Source organism: Salminus brasiliensis, chromosome 11 (genome assembly GCF_030463535.1).
Source record: "Salminus brasiliensis chromosome 11, fSalBra1.hap2, whole genome shotgun sequence".
NCBI lineage: Eukaryota > Metazoa > Chordata > Actinopteri > Characiformes > Bryconidae > Salminus > Salminus brasiliensis.
In genome coordinates this window covers 12,153,844-12,174,294 of record NC_132888.1, presented here as the reverse complement: position 1 = coordinate 12,174,294, position 20,451 = coordinate 12,153,844, and the positions used below count along the sequence as shown (strand labels likewise).

The 20,451-nt window shown below is 40.3% G+C and overlaps 1 protein-coding gene across 1 annotated transcript in view; it reads right to left on the bottom strand.

The window, feature by feature from the left end:
* The window catches only part of gbe1b (glucan (1,4-alpha-), branching enzyme 1b), a 128,310-nt gene that overhangs the window by 85,162 nt on the left and 22,697 nt on the right, over positions 1-20,451 (bottom strand). The window contains exons 4-7 of the mRNA XM_072691768.1: positions 19,473-19,598; positions 17,401-17,536; positions 9,196-9,286; positions 6,450-6,659 (exon numbers count right to left, since the gene is read on the bottom strand). Of these exons, the coding sequence (XP_072547869.1) occupies positions 6,450-6,659; positions 9,196-9,286; positions 17,401-17,536; positions 19,473-19,598 (563 nt within the window). The remainder of the gene's footprint in view (positions 1-6,449; positions 6,660-9,195; positions 9,287-17,400; positions 17,537-19,472; positions 19,599-20,451) is intronic.

The following is a 20,451-nucleotide window of genomic DNA, read 5'->3' as shown; positions in this document are numbered from 1 at the left end:
CATTCAATGCACAACATTCTTTCATGAACTAGTCCCAGGTTGGACTGATCTGATATGAAGCTACTGGCAAAAGTGTCAATCTTAAGATGTAGAGACTGCAATAAACATTAAAAGATTATTGAACCAAGAGCAAACAATGAACCCCTGATCTTTAATCCTAACAGCTGGAGACCTTTTCAAAAACTCTGACTCTCCATTACCCATCTAAACTGGACTAGGCCTCAAAGTTGGCTGTGTCTGAACCCTGTAATTGCAGCTTCTAGGGATATCATTGTATTTTTGTTATATAGCAAATTTTACAATATCTAAAAACTGTTCTCTGAAACAAAAACAGAAGTTCTCTATGAAAGTCTTACAGTAGATTTTTGTGAACAAGATATAAGATAGACGTGTAAAGAACCTTTAAAAAACGGTTTAAACCTCCACAACACAGCGGTACTATACTAACCAAAGGCTTTTCAAAATCTGAGGATAAGAACACTCCTCAAAAGTGTCCGGAGTTAACATATGAGCTCAAAGCTTCTGTAAAGACAACCTCTCTAATTTACCATATTAATGTAAGACACATTTTAGACATTTCAGCTTCATATCTGATGCTTTTCTAGCAGCCCTGAAGAAGCTCCAAACACTGAGACTGATCAATCAAAATGTCTTTAAGGGTCTAAAAAAAAAAACAGACATTCAAAGTATGGTAAGAACCATGCACATCCTTCTGACATGGCTCTTCTCCCTCTGGTTCCCCTACATAAGAACTACTCCAACTGCAGCTCAACAACCTTCCAAAGATGACTTCTTTCTACAATCATTACTCTGTTCATACCTTTCATCAAATCAAGGCGCTGCAACAGCCTGCTTTAAGTCTAGCAGTGCCTCTTCTTTGCAATACAGAGCAGGTAATTTCCTCAGAGTTTCTCTGTTTATGTTGGAAGAGTCTGTTGGCTGTGGTGTGAATCCACCACGCTCAGCAGAAGGTAAATTGCAGCATGGTAATTGCGGTGAGTCATACCGGTGCTTTGCCCCCCCTCCCTCCACCTACCCACAACTCTCTTGTGACGGCATTTAAACAGAGTCAGACATTTATGAAGAAGCGTAGCAGGCTTAAAAAGAGGCAGACAAAAGCTTAGTTCCTGCCAACCCCTCTCCCTCCACCCCACTTTCTCTCTCTCCATCTCTCACTCTTCCGCTAATGGCAGCCACAGCCAGCTCCTTCTGATCATCAATATCAAAGTGGCCTGATTAAGCGATGCTGCACCAAAGCCATACACTCTTCCCCAAGCTTCCGGTCTCCCTTTCTCAATTAATCTCCTTGGAAAGCTAGCTTTAGAGGAAACGGCTCAACCCTGAGACGCAGACAAACAAACACCAGCCTGAAAAAGCAAAAAAAACCAAACATTTAACACATTTAACAAAAAAAAAACATTTATAATAAACAAAAATTAACTCCCACCAACCAAAAATGACACCGAAGTTGTCCTGTGGGCTTGTTTTCTTTTTTTTACTTCTACAAATGGCTCTTCTTCAGAAGCCTGGCAGTTGTGACACATGTCTGAACCCCGTCTAATGAGTCCCTCTGAAAACAGGGTAGGCTCCATAAGTAATGAAACTCCAGCTTGCCTCACTCATACCAGTCAAACCCTACACTGCCTGCCACTAAACACTGGATAATGCTTTGCCGGCTGCAGCTTGACACACACTTGTTAAACCCGGGTTCAAAAAGGCAGCCGAATCACATCATAGCGCCTTGTTGATGCCAAAGCTTCAGATATGGAGAAAAATGAGAGAGACACTTAATTATCAGGAGCCGCAACAGCGCCAATCAGGGGTTTTTGGTCCAGGTGCGAGGGGCCGTTAAGGGTCAGAGCACGCTTGGGAGACAGACGGGCTCACTATTACCTATGGAGCTCTTATCAATACAGTCGTAATGATGCGAGAAACCCGCCCTGGACAGGTTTCCATGGAGTGGCATATGTTGCTTGCATTATTATGAGGGGTCAAAGCCTTTGGAGCTTAAAGAATGCTTGAAGTGCAGACGTGCTTAAAAAATATATAATAGATCCCTGAGCCAGGAGGCCATTCTGGAAGTGAGGGTGAAGTCACTCCACCACTTAGACTCTAATACTGGGTTCTCACATTCCACATCAAGTCTGTTCCTGTGATTATTATTTCTAGGTCTTGTCCCCATTGAGTCACAGAGTAATGAATCAGAATAATGAAATAATTATTATATATTTCACAGCGCTACAACTCATCTTACAGGGTCCAACAGGGCCACGTCCTTGGTGTGTCACTGACGCGGCATAAGAGCGGAAAGTGACTGGCTCTCATTATTTCACAGTTGTGCTTGCCTCTTGATCAAGACTCCAATCACTGCATCTGTTCAGAGCTTGCTCCAGAAGCCTTTGCTGGGCACTGAGGAACATCTAAGTAAATCAAAGTAGTGGTACAACCAAGTCCAACTACTGACCAGCAAAGACACAGGTGAGACAGACCAGAAGACCAATTAGGTGCCCACCATTTAGGCACAACTTTTGGGCATCGCCTTTCTCAGAACACAGGAGACGCAGAGATGATTATTTTGTTCTGGAATTTTATTTTTATGTTGTATTGTTTCCCCACTATTTGAATTCAATGCTTACAAATCACATTCAACTTTGAAGTCGGATGTATATTGGTTTTCATTTCTTAAATTAACTGACCAGCACATTTAGTCTACACATTTTTTCCAAACCAGGCCCATAAACCTGGAATTGGCAAAAAGCTCAACGAACATGATTTCACTCTCACCACAGTCAGACATGTTTGATATCTAATGTGTGCTTCTTAATTACAAAATTGGAGATGCTAGGCTAATGTGGCTAACAATCACTAGGCTTAAACTGCCACCAATGTTATCTCTGTAACAACATGCACAAGGCTCGGACCAAGTGCCAGATACAGTCTCGGATTGGGCGAGGGCGAAGGCACGTTGGTGGGGCATTTGGATGGTGGACAGACCTCCAAACACTGAAAGGCATGTACAGAGATGAGGATGTTGCTCTATCCCGCTGAATAGGTGGGTTTGCTTAGCAGCAGAAATTGTAACAGATTGCTATGTCACAAACTACCTAGCTAAAGCTAACCTAGCTAAAGCCAATTACCCGAGTTATATCGTGGAATTTGATTGTACAATAAAAAAATTTTTTTAGAGGGGTTTTATGGCCATGAAGATGTAAAAAGAAAGGTTTGGTTATGCACACAGATGAATGAGGGGTTGAGCTTCTGACGGAGCACTAAAGGGAGGGAGGGGTGGTGGTGGTGGGGGGGGGGGTGTTTGTTTTGCTCTTGAGTTCAAATATCAACAGTGCTTCTCCAGAATCGTAAACAGCGCCTTTAAGCTAAAATGGGAACTGCATAATTATCCCAGGCTTTGTAGTATTATTCTGCTTTCATACCGCTACGGAAATGAGGCCTTTGGTCGTCTTGTGTGGAATGATACCACTTGTTGTGCTCATGTAAAAATGGTTCCGCTTACTCAGAATAGCTGCTCCAGTATTCAGCTATGCATTCTAAACCACATTGATTTGGATGCTCGAAACAAGTGAAGGATGCATCATTTTGGTGGGTTGAGAAACTTGGTTTTGTACCTTTGTCAGCTGTTTTTTTTTTTTTTTTTTTTTTTTTTACAGTTTAACAATTAATCCAATAGTTTGTAGCATCAAACAGCATCAGTCATTCACAACTGTAAATAGCATCACTGGCAGTGCATTCAGCGTAAAAGGAGAGCAGCATATTTCTACTCAAATACAGTACTATATAATTTTTCTTTTCACATATACATACATACATACATACATATATATATAAAATTTAGAAAATGTACAAAGTCTACTCCACAGCCAATGGTTGAAAGTTGAATTATACCATCTCTCTCACACACAGACTACATATAAGCACTCGGATTTCCAAAACACATCTTAATTAAGCGCAGAATCCGAGCTGACAGCAAAACACCCTCACACCTCTGCCCAATTTGTAAAATTGTGGATTTGAATACAAAAGCCACTGATCACATCTGTCCTCCGAGACGAAACTGGAAACGAGTGTGACAACAGCAGCAATAAACAACTAAATTGCTGTTAGGAGTGTGTGAAAGTAAGTCATAAAACACATCCACTATTAATGATAAAAACAAACAGGAAAATAGATAAATAAATAAATACCATTATTAAAAATGATCCATTACTTACAAGGTCTAAACTGGTGACTTAAGACCCAGCCAGTGCGCTGAGTGTGGAGTACACTCAGTAAACCTCACTGTCTGGTTACTGTATAACTGTATAAAGAGGTCAATCAATTTGCTTAATATTTCACTACACTGCATGTGGGCTGAACAAGTAATTTTTATTATTTTTTTTAAATACAAAATCTTGTGAAATTAAACAGAATGAAACTATAGGAAAAGAAATTTCATTTTGAGGCAATGACTGGAGAAAAGCATGGACAGCATGGGCAGTCTCTAAAAAGTGAAGCCACCACAGGTCTAGCGCCTCTGCTGGCTGGTTGCAGTATGATGTGTAGCTCTACCCATCCCCGGATGTTTCAATGACACAATAGCTCATTTTCTATTTCATGCTTATCCTCTAAATGGTCTTTCCATCTCCAGTGTCTAATTCCAACAGCCAATATTTGGATACCTTTTATTTTCCCCCCAGAAGTCAGTTGGAAGAGACCATCTGAAGGACCACCTGCATTCACATTCACATTTAAGGCATTTACCAGAGCGACTTACAAAAGTGCTTCACTGCTCACTTAGAAAATACCCATAGCTAGTTCATATAGATTAGGATCCAAAATATCCCTCTAAGCTTAGAAGCTACTAAACGGAGACCATAATACTCAACATACTCTACACTTTGCCCAAGTACTCTTGGAAAAGATGGGTCTTCAGTCATCTCCCAAGTTACATTCTGCAGTTAGCAGCATGCCGAGCTTGGAGTAGCAATGACTGAGATGCTACTCTGCCTATTACAGAGATGCTCAGCAGAACATACATGTGATTTTGGAGCTGTTATTTTAAGGTACAAATGCTACATAATGTTGATTCAAGTAAAATAATACAAACTTTGATATCATAACATTTTCCTAATAATGTGTTATACTGCTGCAAAACCTGATAAAAAAAAAACGATACAGTTTATATTGGCAAGTCAAAGAGATGTATATGCAGCCTAATATCTAGACTATTGTAAGAATATTAAGAAATGACAAATTATTGAATCTTGACAATTTTACTTGTGAAATAATGCTTAAAAGATGTAAATGAAAATCATATAAGCTTAATATAAACTCTTCTTACACATAAAATATCCAGAAATAGGTCCTGATTATTTTTCATTTTTTGCAGTGAATGCACAAAAACCTTTGAGGTTCTGTCCACTTGGAAAGCCATGGACACCAATGAGGCCATGTTCATCAACAGCTCCACTGCCAGCGCTGGGCTTTAAAGCCACTTCTCACTGCGCTATTGTTCAGGAAATAAAGGACTCTCAGAGAATTAAAAACCCTTTGTTACGATTATTCACAAACAAATCTTTAAAAATGCTTAAAGCAATTTACATGAATATTCCACCACTTTGGATAAGCACAAATACATGCTTGATCATGAGCAAACAAAAGTGCTGATGAGGAGAACTAATTATGCAGGCATAATTCCACGCCATGTTATTAATTACAGAGACATGACCTGGGAGCATAGTTCGTACACACACAGAGGAAAGGGCTTCAGGAGTTTTAGAAGAAGTGCAACTTAAATGCTGCATGAGTAATAGTGCTTAAAATTATAGTGGAAAATAAAAGTGGAAAGCAAAATGTGTCCATGGCTTTCCAAGAGGAAGGTCTGTTGGAGTACTTAATGCACCTTCAGAGTCTCCATAATAAGAATTTATCATTATTTAAATTTAAAAGGTTAAGGGCACAGGAATTGACGGGTGCCAAAACCTCCACAACACCACTGCTAAAAGTTTGGAAAAATATAGTTTAACCTGTACAGTATATATCTAAATGTCAGAGTAGACAAAAAGCATCTGCAGACTTTTTGTTTTGGAGAAAAAAAGTGATTAAATAAAAAAAATAATAATAATTAATGTGTATTAAATTAAGTAAATTAAATAAATTAAAAAGTGCTCTTTATATTCAGTTATGCACAAATGTATCTACTTCCAAATGGGAGTCGAATGTTTATTTTACTGAAACTCTGTCTCGACTGTCATGGGACCGACCTACCTCTCTGTTCATTATTCTGGGTGCACAAACCCATTTTCTCACTCTTCTTGAACCCTGTGCAGTTGCACAGTACCCCAATCCAGAACCTGAAAACCTCATATTACTGAAAACGGTGATCCCAAACTTCTGAACAATTGTGCACCGTCCGTTCACAACAGTCTAAAGCACCTTGAGTCTAAAGTTCCCACCTTGAATAGTTGAACAGTCGGCTGTCCCAGAGCGAGTGCTCTCCCCGCAGGCCGCTGTGGAAGAAGCAGGAGTCAGAGCCATCAAACTGGTTCAGGCCGTCCTCTGTGTTCTTAGATGCATGGCTGTGGACCACGTCTAAAAGCACTACGATGCCCATAGAGTGAGCCACGTCAATCAGCTCCTTTAGCTCGTCCGGAGTGCCATAACGACTGGAGGAAAAGTGGAGGAAAGAAAATCTCAGTGAAGACTAATCAGAGGTTCTGAGCAGGAAAAGCTGCACAATGACTATAGAAGATGTGATGATGGTGGATGTGCTTTTAAACTGCAGCAAATCATTCATTCTGCATTTTTCACTAAAATCTATCACCCATCCCTTAATACTGTAGTTTTCTGCAGACACTCTACTAAGTTAGCCAGTAGATATGATACATATATATATATAATCTTTTTTTTATGTGTGTGTGTGTGTGTGTGTGTGTGTGTGTGTGTGACTTTCATGGTATTTAAAGAGCTTAAAGAACACTGATCAACTGCACAACTCATGCATGCACGTGCTAAGGTACCGGTAGATGAGAGTGGTATTAGAGTTTTCTCCCTTGTGGTTTCAATAGTCTGTTGCTTTTTCTGAAAGAGCCATTATAGGAATGCAGGAACCATTCGTTGTTCCACTGTACTGTCGAACCCCCACTGTTCTCCTGGAGCAGGACAGCTTTGATGAGAAAGCCTTGTTGACCGGAAGCAACACGAAAATGATGTACATGTTGATGAACTTTTTACGTGGAAATGTGAAATCGGTTTAACTGTAAACAGAATCCAGTCGTAGATCCAGATACTATCCGGATGCAAGACACATGTTAATGCCAGGTGTAAACAGGCTTATGCCTTACATTACAATCAGCTGGATGATCTGAAACATTTAAACGTGAAACAAAAAACAAATTGGGAAGGAGGCATATACTTTTTCACAGTACTGTAGAAAATAAATTTACTCAACACGCATATCAAAGGCTCAGTCAACCCCACACATCCGTATAATCCGTGTGCGTGTTTTTCATTTCACACAGTAATCACTTTGCATTTCAGAAAGCCCATTTAAAAACACCAGCAATAAAAATCAAATCAATGGCAAGACTGTTTACAATGACAGTGTATGGAGGTCACATTTTACATTCGAGGCCGTGCCCAGCGGGCCGATGCTCTTTGTGGAACAAAGGGCAACAGGGAGTATATTTTCATCAACAACAACAATCCTTATGTATCCCCCTCATGTAATTGTTCCATGAAGGCTTAACCGTCCTTTGAGCCATCATCACATCACCCACCACACCTCCACCCCACCCCTTTCCCCCCCATGCCTGCCAGCAAAGCACAGGGCGCGGCGACAACGTTGCCCTCGCTTACCGGCATCCAGCCGCTGCACTTTTAAATGGCCATGAGAGATCAATCATGGGTGAAATTACTCTGTATATATTACACTCCGGCTCTGGGCTCTCTCCACCAGGCGGCTAGCTAAGACGACCGGAGGAATCAAGAGCATAAATGAAGCATCCCTGCCCGGCCTTCCTTTATCTAGGAGTTGTGCCGCTTCTCAGGATTAACTCTGAATGTGTTTACAGGGAGATTATCGGGTCCCGTCAGAGGCCCCTCACTTCCATTTAGAGCTGCGGCTGTAGAAAGCATCCCTCTAGGTCTTGGCTACCCCTAACACAGGACTTGCACTCGTTACTTTGCTGTTGCTTTATGCTTAAATTGATAACCAAGTCTTACATGCGAATATGAAAATTGTGTCATAGCTGTGCTGCTGTATTGACTTCTGCAATATCAGACAAATGTGGAACAAGTAGCTGTTTTGACAAAGAGGGGGGATTTAGCTATTCTACCCTGATCAATCAATCAAATGACATGCAATGTTTCTCAGCTACTGTTACCCACAGACTTAAGGTACCGGTGCATATATGCCATATACAGCAAGCAGTGGTGTAACGGATCACAAAACTCACAGTTCAGAGTGGTGCACAGTTTGACAGTGAAAGATCATGTTTGTAAACTAATAAATTTGTAAAGTTTGTAAAATTAATTTTTAAAAAAACTGAAAAATGAGACACCAATTTTAGCTTTTAGTTCAAAAGTATTTAGCGTTACTGCTTGTTGCATTAGCGACATATTTTGACGCATTCTGTTCGTCCACTTGCTTTAGCAACGTATTTTGACGCATTCTGTTCGTCCACTTGCATTAACGACATATAACGTGTTCTGTTCGTTCGTATTAGCGACGTATTTTGATGCGTTCTGTTCGTTTGTTTGCATTAGTGATGTATTTTGAGGCATTCTGTTCATCCGCTTGCTTTAGCGACGTATTTTGACACATTCTGTACGTCCGCGACATATTATGCAGTGTTCTGTTCGCTCATATTAGCAATGTATTATGACGTGTTCTGTTGGTTCGTTTGCATTAGCGACTAATTTTTATGTGTTCTGTTTGTTCGTTGAATTAGCGACGTATTTTTGACACAGCATGTTCGTCCGTTTGCATTAGGGACGTATTGTAGGTTCCACACACACCACTTACACCAAGACATTGTCTTTCTCTGACAAATTACCATGGGATTAATTGTAGCTAACAAACACAGCTGGATCGCTACAATCCCAGTATCTACAAAATAACACTGCTTTTAGAAAACTGCTATCCTTAAATGCATCCTGAATGTGTTAAACATTCAAAACAAATGATCAAACAATACTTACCTAGATGCCGCGAAGAAACTTGTAATTTGGTACCCAAAGCTAGCATAGTAGGCGTGTTCCATAATAGCCATCAGCTGAATACAGTTGTAGCCTGTGCAAAGAAGAGAGAAAACGAGTAGTTGTGTGGAATGTGCAAAGTTGCCACAAATGTTGATAAGGCACATCTAACTTGCATCTACAGTCACTAGCCATTTTATCAGAAGCCTCTAATATGACTGCTTTACTCACCCAACATGAAAGCCCAGATTTCCCTTGGCTATTTTTGAATAATAAAATACGTTTTAAATTTTTAACCTCCAAACCATCATATCAACTAAAAAGTAAGCCCTAGGCTAATTTTGGCCAGACTCAGTCTTATTCCTTTTTGTTGCTGCTTTTGCTCTCTCCACCCCTCTTTCTGTTTCTTCTTTTCCTTTGTCAATAGTTTCCACTGTGCGTGTATGTACAGAGCAGCTCAGAACTCTGAAAAGGACCACTAGAGAAAATGCTTCTGTCTCACGCTCCTCTTTTCCAATTTAATACAATTATTTATTATTTATTCATTAAAAGTAGAATCGTTGGATTTTAGAGTTTGGTACTAAGCATGCTCTCAAGCTGGCCTCCGATGAGTTTCAATGTAAACTAAAAAAAATAAAATGAAAAAATAATTATACAATGTTGACATTTCCATACCCTCCCATGGGCCTTACAATAGCAAATGAGAAATCTGGTTCAATTGGAGCATTTTCCTTTATCTTTATATTGTTGAGATCAAGCAAACCAAAAAACATGTTTGAATCTGATATTGTTCTTTACCCTGTGTAAAAACATCATGCTAAATGGACCAATAGAAACACTCCAAATGATGACTGGAATAAATACTTTTCACACTGACTTCCACTGAAGGTTCAGATGTTTAGTCCTGCTCTATAAAATAATGGTTTTAGAGATAAAAGATTTCTGTAAATTACAGGGTTTTTCATAATGTTTCTTCGGTTTCCATTTTTTACCCCTTTTAAACTTGCACTTTTTCATTAAAACATGCTCAATGTAATCTCATGCTCTGCTGTGTTGTACTACTGCAACTGTACAGTGGCATGCAAACTGACCTTCTAAAGACAGTATGTACAGTCTTGCATGTGCAAAAACCTTTTTTGTATATTCAACAGTCGCCCCGCTGCACTTCCTGCGGTCTATGATGCTCTATAATTCCACTTTACTTTGAAGTTAGTGAATTTTCAATACATAAAACCCTAACCTGACATTTCCCTTCTCTGCAGGCAGCCAGAAATCTGTACATTAACTCTTACTGCAGTCTGAATATCAAAATTAGTCAGAATGCACATCCTAAGCCCTGAAGTCAGAAACTGAACTCTGATGAAGCTCAATGGCCAACACAAATCTCACATGGAAAAAGATTGAGCTATAGTTTCTGTACACCTGTACAGACAGGCAAGACCGGTGGCAGGATCAAATAGACACAAAAATAATCGCAGAGATGGTTCAATTATCTTTACCCAGTGAACGGCTGGAGATGTACTAATATCACAGTAACAGTCGAACCTGCTTCATTAGCGTGAACCTATTTTACTTGGCACTGCAGTTGCCTCTTACATCAACAAAAGCACACACACACACACACACACACACACACACACACACACACACACACACACACACACACACACACACACACACACACTTTCACTTCTGTTCAGTGGGTGTGATGTTGGTCTAATTGCAGATAAAGTTTGTATTACTACCACAACACACTTTCCAACACAAAAGATCTACACGGCATGCAATTTAATTTGAATGGTATTTGAATGGTACAGAGTAGACACTGTTCAACAAGAGCTCATAAAATGTGATAACGCATATACATAGCGTAGAATCTGTACATGATTCACAAGGAGCTCACTGTATACATTTAACAATTCAAAAAGAGCTCCTGTCCACTGCAGACGTTTTGCCAGCCTATAATGTACTCGAAGAAGAATTGAGAAAACTGTATCGACACAATATTTTCTCCATTATGGAGCAGGAATATATAAATAGAAATAATGGATAGAAATTCCTGCACATCGGTAAGAATTTCACATTATACTATGGGTAAGATAAGGGGTTAGAGTAAGGTTATGTTTAGGTTATGGTAAAGGTTAGAGTAGTTAATGATTAGGTAAAGTGTAGGTTATGGTAAGTGTTAAGGCTAGGGTAGTTAATTAGGTTAAGGTTAGGACTAGGTTAAGTTATTCTTAAGGCTAGAGGTATAGGTTAGAGTTAGGTGAAGTTTAAGTTATGGTAAGTGTTATGGATAGGGTAGTCAATTAGGTTAAATTACTGTTAAGGCTAGAGTTAGGTAAGGGTTAGGTTAAAGCAAACATTATGGTTAGTGTAAGGATTAGGTTAAGGTTATGATAATGGATGGGTTTAGCCTACGTTTAGGGGTAAAGTAGTAGGTAAAGTTTAGGTTAAGGTTGAGATATAGGTTCAGCTATTTTTTTTTAATAAAGTTTGATTGTGTCAATAAGTTGGTGGTCTTTTATTCACATGTACAAATTCCTCTTGAGACAAAGCTGCATTGCTCCCATTTCTGACACCCATCACTTTGAGGCTTTTGAATGAAAATTCCATGGAGTTGTCTGTGTAACTAATTGGTTAAGATGTAAACCCGAACCCAGGTACTGAACTCACAACTCAGTCAATCAATAGTCCAGCACTGGCCCAACAAACCACACAAATTACACCAAACCTTGATCGGCCCTCAGCGACTCAGTTCACGTAATGTCATAAACAGAAAGCAAGCATTGCTTAAGCATGTCTAACAAACTGGCTGTTAGTGAAACTGTCTGGTTTAAACAGGAAGAAATGTAAGTATATAAAAACAATAATAATATATAAAATTAAAAAAAGGCATCCAGCGTTTGACACTGATGTTTAATATCTGCCTGAAAAAAAGACACGCCACTCGTCTGACATCACATCTGTGCTCTCAGTCCCCACGAGCGGCTCAGGCAACTCGTTACTCCTTTTTCTTTCACAATAAACATCCAGTAACCCCATCATCCTCTCGCAACCCCAACAAGCCGCTGTCCCTGTTCGAACCTTTCCACGCTTGACAGGTGAGCTTCCAGAGCTTCCAGAGGTTCCAGAGAAAAGAGGGCAGCTTTTTCGCTGCTGCCACGAGCCCCTGCATCCTGTAGACAGGCTGTGGCCGCTGGGACGCAGGCGCGTGCATGATGACTCACCAGGTCAAAAACACTCACGCTTTGCAGACGCACGCTGACAGGCCTTTGCAAAGAAGGGCGAGAGCGAAAGGAGTACTCTGAGGGAGCTGGCGTGGCCTTGTATTGTTTTTTGGAGAAGAAAGTGGCTTATTTATTTATTTAGAGAGCTTCTTCACCGCTTCACACAAAGTTTGGAGGTTTTTTCCTTCCTTTCTTTTTTGTGATGAGGTGTGACAGCGCTATGGGCTCTGAAGAAGCTTCGCTCGGCTCACGGTTGTCCAGAAGCTCTCAGTGACACACACACACACACACACACACACACACACACACACACACACACACACACACACACACACACACACACACACACACACACACACACACAGCTCTTTGGAAGTCACAGTCATCTTGCAGTTTTTCCTCAGGAAATACAGAGGAGTCAAAACCAGGCAGCTCTGGAGAGACCGTCGGTACAGTAAGCGCCAATCTGTGACTGTGATCTGTGACAACCATTCAATGAATGAAGAGGGTGCAACTGCCCAGTAACCACACAGAATCACCACAGCAGCCACCTGGGATAGTATAGCATCCACCAAGCAACATTATAGCAACACCTTTGGATACCATAGCAACTACCAAGCAAACATCTAGAGGCTATCTGCAATACCATAGCAAGAACCAGTCTCCTACCTCCTCGCAACTGCATAGCAACCACCAAGCAACCTCCTGAAATACCACACCAATCACCTTGCAATACTCTAGGATTCCAGAACTACCTGGAATACCAAAGCAACCACCTAGAAACACGATAGCAACTAACTAACAACACAAACGGACCAATGCAACTGCCTAGCAATCACAAAGCATCTGCCTAGTAACACTATAGCAACCACCTGGGATGCCACAGCAGCCACGTAGGGTTTCTTTTGGATACCACAGCAACTACCTGGCAAACGCCTGGAGACTACATGCAACACCACCAGCAAGGACCCACCAACTTCCTATTGGCAGCAATTGGCTAGCAACTAACTAACAAGCACTAAGCAACCTCCTGGGATTCCATAGCAACACCAGCAACACCCTAGGGACTACTTGGGATACCACAGAAACAGCACCTACCCATCAACACCATAGCAGCCACCCAGCAAAAACAGTTTAACCCTAGGGACCATGTAGCAACCGCCTAGCAATTACTTGGATGTAAAACAAAAAAAAAAACACTCAAGCCATGTTTCCTTCAGGCAATGCACTTTTCTAGTTGATTTCAACTTTCTAAAAGCAATGTAGCTAAAATCACCACCTTCAGACTGACCCGTCGTCACACATCACTGCATTTTACAGCCCTACTAGCACCAGATTCTTCACTTCTAAATTACTTACAAACCATCTATTAGAGTAATCAAAAGACACTAATTGGTCACTTTTCAAGCCATGTTTCTATCTTACTGTCTTCAGGCGACGAGGACAGTGTGATGGAAGTCAGACGTTTGATGAGACAGTCTCTTACACTGCAGAGTCTCAAAGGCACTTTTTCACACAGGCTGAGGTTTAAATAAACACTTTCTAAAGTCAGCAATCTCTCACTAGAGACACAGCACAAACAATTAAGATTTAGAAAGGCCTAAAATTCAAATAATTGTGTCCCTTCTGAAAACATTTCAAAAGATGAATCAGACTCAGACAGAAGTGTCTGCTCATACTTCTGTTAATTGTTGTGTTTATTCTCAAAACACAGGCAAAACGATATGTTTTTTTTTTTTTTTTATCCAAGAGTTCCACTTTTGCCAGAGCTATATTAACTAGGGGTGTAAAAATGCACAGACACTTCGTAATTTGGGGCCTTTTTATGTCTTAATTGTTTGTGCTGGGTCTCTAGTGAGAGATTGCTGACTTTAGAAAGCGTTTATTTAAACCTCAGCCTGTGTGAAAGAGCGCCTTTGAGACTCGGCAGCGTGGTGCAGGAACTGTCACATCAAAGTGAGTGTTCCATCACACTGCGTCTTAGACGAAAACCCACGGCCTGAAGACACTAAAATAGAAATATGGCTGTAAAGTGACCAAGTTATGCATCACGTTCTAAGCAGCTGCTTGGCATATGCAGTGTGGAAGGAGACACCTGATAAAGAAACACCCACCTATGCAGGACGGCAAAAGTTTGGGCACAGCTGGTCAGAAACGTTAATTGTGCAACACACTTTTGATCATTTTAAGCAAAATTATTATTATTATTTTTTTTTAGGGCGGCCCTAATCCAGTGGATCGGATCAGGGGCGATCTCGGCATATTTTAATGAATCGGGTACCAAGTATTTTAATCCCAATCCTGTTACGATTCTTTGTTTTAACCATGGTGTTTAGAGCGCAGAATCAGAATCAGAATCTCTTTATTTCACCAAGTATGTTACACATGCAAGGAATTTGTCTTGGTGAGAGCAACACGTATGACAAGTAACAAAAAACACAGAACACAGTCTTAAACTAAAGGAAATCTGGTGTCCTTGAGGCGCCATTAATGGACGTTATTGCCCAGCCGGCAGAAAATAAGAGTTGAGAGTCTGAAGTGTGAAGCTATTTTATAATGGAACATGAAAACGGACTATAATGTCTGAACCTCTCTAAAACTTTTACTGAAATGCTCCGTTTTACCAGCGGGAGAACCACACACCTTTCTCTGTTTTTAAGATAGCACTGAAGACCATTGGGACAGCTCTAATTACTTTTGCTTTGTATGACTGTAACTGTAAATGGTAAACTTGGGTCTTAAAGACCAAGTAAACTTTCTGAACTACTCGTAAGATTGCTAGAAAGGCAAAACACCTGTTTGCTAAATCTACCTGAAGATCTTTTGCAGTTAGACACTGGATAGGTCTTGCACTACTCCATTATAATCAGAAGAAAACCATTTTGCCTTCACCACAAAGTTAAGCATCAGACACATCTAAAGGAACGTCTAAATGTGCCTGATGCATTTCAGGGAAGTCCTGTGGCCTCATGAAGTTAAAATAGATCAAATAACAAAGATATGTTTGAAGAAAAATTGGTGTTAAATTAATTAATAGAACACATTTACATTTATGGCATTTAGCTGACGCGCTTATCCAGAGCAACTTATAAGGTGACTTGTATTACACAGGTGGGCCAATGTAGTGTTAGGAGTTTTGCCCAGGGACTGGGAATCGCCCAGATTGGGAATCAAACCCTGGTCTCCCACACAGTGTAATAGCTCACTGGCAGCTAGTGGTTTTATCTGTTGCGCCACACCAACCACACTTTTCCAACTGTTAAGCACGGGATGAACTGATCACTTTGGGGTTGTGTTGCAGCCAGTGGCACAGGGGACAACAGATTTAATGAAATACCAGCAGATTCTATAGGCAATATCATATTTAAAAAAGCTAAGGACGAAAAAAAGAACTGCATGACTGTAAACTGCTTACATTTATAAAAAAAATACTGCAAACTATAAAAACAGGAAATACTAAGTAGGGAACGATTAGACAGAGAATCCAGAAATTGCACTTCATCTGCCAAACCACCACAGCACCCCATCAGACCTTTCTCCTGCAGGGGATTTGTGCTTGTAAGCAGTCATGCCACTCTCACTCACCCTTTCTCACTCTGTTGCATACACAAGCAAATCTACATGCAAGCTCAAAACACACAGAAAAGACACTAATGACCACTTTACATGCCAGCGGCAGGCTGGAAACAGGGGTTTGACCTACAGGAGGGCCTGCAAAAGAGGCTGAGTGCAGAGAGCCGAGAGTGCGCACTGTGAACAGCTCCTCCACACGTCTAATGCAGGTGACAGCGGCTCATCCTCCGCACGTCAGGTTTGCCAGGTTAAGCACCAATGCCACTCAGGGCCTGCCTGATGGAGAAACACTGGCAGATGGAAAACAACCTCTCCGGCATAGAGTCAGGTGTGTGAAGCAAAAAAAAATAATAATATTTCTTTCCCCTAAACTAACAAGGAATGTAAAAAAAAAAAAGGAAAAAAAGAAAAGGAAAAAAATAACTTCAGAGTTCTCAGAGCTGACAGTTTGCGCCTCATCTTTTGAGGGGGTGTAGAGTGCACCAGGCACACTGTATGTATAAAAATGCAACAAAGTTTCACTTCTATTTCATAAATAAATAAATTAACCTCACACAAATAACTAGTAAATACATTTTACTATTCAAACAATTACATATTAAATTGCAAAGTGATTTACATAATGAATTAAATTGACATCCCGTCTATATTTTGTATCGATAGCTCAGAGTCTGAACCTCAGGTATTTTCCCCCCTCAATGCAACGAGAAACACTGGCAAAACATAGCTTTAAAACAAGCTGAATTTGAATGTGCTAAAAGGTATCATTAAGAAATAATTAGTCAAACATCACTCCATGCTTCTGTTATTGCTGGTAATAACTGCAATTCCAAGGCTGATACTATAAAACTGCAGAAGAAATAGTCAGTAATTAATCTAAAAACTTAATAACTACCTACTATGAAGCATTTGGTGTCTACTATTAAATAATAAGTAGTTACCAGAGAGAGAGTAACTTAAGCCCAAATCGCTGCTGTCCAAGGAAAACCATGCATCTCCATTTGTTCTGTTTTTAGTTTTCTCCATGATTTGAGCTGCTCTGTACACTGTAAATAATTCTGGACAAATAGACCAATAGAAATGCTCTAAATTACTTAGAATAAACTCTTATTTTACCATTCAAACTCTTTTGAAGATGATAGATTCATTGCGATATTTTGCTGCTCTGGAGTAAAATAAATAATATTGGGCAGATAAGAGAATCTGCCTAACGTGTAAAATGAGAACAGTGAAGATCTTCCTGTTGTATCAAGCAAGTTAGAGCTTGTAGACTTAATTGGACATTGCACATCCTGTGATGTGACTACTGTGCTTGCACACATTGTGATGGCTATGCTAAAACAATATACTGTGCAGCCCTAATATGGACTCACTGATAATCAGTGTTAACTGAGAAATGGCTCACCAAGGTTTTTTATTCGAGGCAGTACATTGTGTGTGAAGTTGCTGTAAGATGCCACTTTGCCCTCTGGTGACGCGATGCCAACGTGAGACTCGTAGATCCGTAAGCTGCGGGGCTTCCGTGGCCGAGGATGCTTGTGCTGAAACAGGAAAAGGAAGAGACTTGCTGTGTAGCTCATTCTTTTTATATAAACACTGATTCATAGATCTGCCATACTGGAGCAGGGAGCCATATCATACAGTAGCCCCTGAGGCCAAGAAGATTCACACTGAGCTGATTATTATTTTATTGTTTTTAATTAATTCACTTTCCATTAAATATTCAAATGTGACAAATTCTAAACAAGCCTGTAGTTGAATCTGGTTAAAAATGAATGCAATGATTTTATTTTATTGCATTTATACACAAATATTCAATACATTTTGAAAATACATACAAAATATTTTTCTCTTTACATAAAGAAAATCATTCAAAAAGAGACACATTCTAATAATAACACACTTTTAATTAGCTTTTTTAATGAATGAGCTTTTCACCTACACTAGATATTTACACAATTTTATATATATATATATATATATATATATATATATATATATATATATATATATTGGGACACCTAAATTCAGTGTTTCTTCTAAAATCAGCGGTTTTACCAAAAGTATTGTTGGAATAACAGTCTCTACTTTCCAGGGAATGCTTTGTACTAGATGGATAATTACTGTGAGGATTTGATTGTATTCAGCATTGCATTAGTGAGGTCAGAATGTTTGATATCCACAACAGCCCCCCACATCCCAACTTAAGTATTGGATGAAGCACCATCATTCCAAAGAAAACATGGCTTCACAGCTCAAAGCTTGCCCACTTGCCCACACCTGGCATTAGGCATGGGACCAATAGGTTCATGTTTATTTGCGCTAAAGAGTCCTATTTTATTGGCAATACTTCTCCACAGGGACTAAACAAGCTGTGTGGGGTCAATTTAAAGTAGCTGAACAAATTCATTAGAAGGGGTGTCCACAAACATTTGGTGTACCACCAGTTTATGAGCAACAGCAGCATATACATCTTTAGATTTTAGACATATCCCTGACATTCGAGAGTTAATGTTAGACGCTTCAATTTAATACAACGTTTTGGCCAAAAATTTAATGCTGACACCTATACAAAAATGAGCAGAACTAAGTCCTGTACAACATCTGTAGAACTTAACCCTTCCTCTCTACAGAGGCACACCTAGGTGCTCGTTTAGTCTCTCGTCAATTCAAGACTTGACTACTGAAACTCTCTTCTGACTGGTCTCGCTTTGTGCACCATCAGGCCCCTGCAACTAATCCAGAAGGCAGTGGCACGGGTCGTCTTCAACGTTTCTAAGTTCAGCCATGTCACTTCACTGCTGCGTTCTCTTTCCTGGCTAGCTGCGCCCTGCATCAGATTCAAAACCCTGATGCTGGCCTACAAAGCCCAGAAAGGACCAGCGCCTCCGTACTTGATGGCAATGGTCAAAAGTACATGGTACTTGGACGAAGAGTAGAGAATTATGGTCTCCATATTGACTTGTGTTTAGTAGTATCTTTGAATTTTTAGTCTATTCAAACTAGCTGAGGTTATCCTTGAGTGAATAGTGAAGCACTTTCTGCTAAATGCCATAAATGTAAATGTAGAGACATACTCAGAAGGTGCTGTCAAGTTCTGCTTTGTCTGTGATTTTGTCCAGACACATAAGCAAGTATATTTGAGATCATGTTTGAGTCTATTTTGGTTTGCACAAGCTTGCAAAAAAAACAGAGCTTGCATTACTTGTTGCTACATTAGCCTCAGAGCTAACTTACGATTCTTCAAACATTAAACACTAAAATATTCATCAAATCTAAAATATACACATTTTCCACATTGGCGGAAAACCTTTTGTACATGGGAGTTCCCCACATGTAGAATTCAAGTGTTTCTACTATTGCTACAAGTCAAAGAACCCACTTTCAGGACCCCTTTTTGGTTTAGATTGTAAATTTGTAATACAGACATTTTTGGCCAAACCACCACTTTAAGGGCTGCAACACCCAGTAACTTACCACATACGGCTGAGGAGGGTCCCAGAACACCCAATCATACACAACAGAAGTGCCGACCTTAGTCACATACGTTGCCCAAGGTGAAATCCGGTATAACCGCTCCCCTTCTTTGGTGTGAACGACCACCTAGTGAGGGAGACAAACGATGCAATGTTACGACAAGGACAGCGAGGACGTAGATATGAAGCTGGTATGGGTGAAGGACATTCAGTATAAACACAGAGAGGGAGAGACACAGAGAGAGGAGAGGAGGGAGAGAGATCTGCACACAGAGGAGGCAATCTGGAAAAGATTAAAACCGGGTCTTTTGCTTACTAGAATACAGATCTGGTCCTAAAACCTGCCTGGCTGAGCCATGTTCTCAATAAGGATGTGCTGCATGCCAACTAATTTTGATATTCAAGTACCGGTAACCATTAACAATCGGATGAACACAGAAAAGGACAAAAACATCCAATAAAACAAAAGGAAATATATAAAAATGAAAAATAATAAAGATGACGCGAGTGGCTCAGCAGCGTAATGAATGGCCACTATGGCCCAGGGCTCACAAGTTTGGACCCTGGGCCATGCTTTGACATCAGAGGCCACAATCCGGTAGAGCACAATTGGCCGGGTGGGTAGATGGTGATATCGGCACAGATCTTGTAGACGCTGGTCGACACGTGTCTACTTGCTGGTCGACACATGGGTACCTGCTGACAGGTGATGCCACGTCGACAGTAGTTCGACAAGTGCTTTCTCCAAATCCAACACAAAAGAACACTTAACTACTGCAGTCTCAGAATTATTAAAATCCTTCATGACCAGCGTCTTTAGGAATTAACAGAGCATCCTTTTGCTGTTATGATCTGCTGCAAACACCAGATTTTGGTAGCGTTCCTGAGGAATCGTAGCCCAAGCTGAGAGTATGTAAATTTTGCTAATAAACCTAATTTGCAAAGAGCATTGAATATTTTTCAATTGCAACTGTATACCC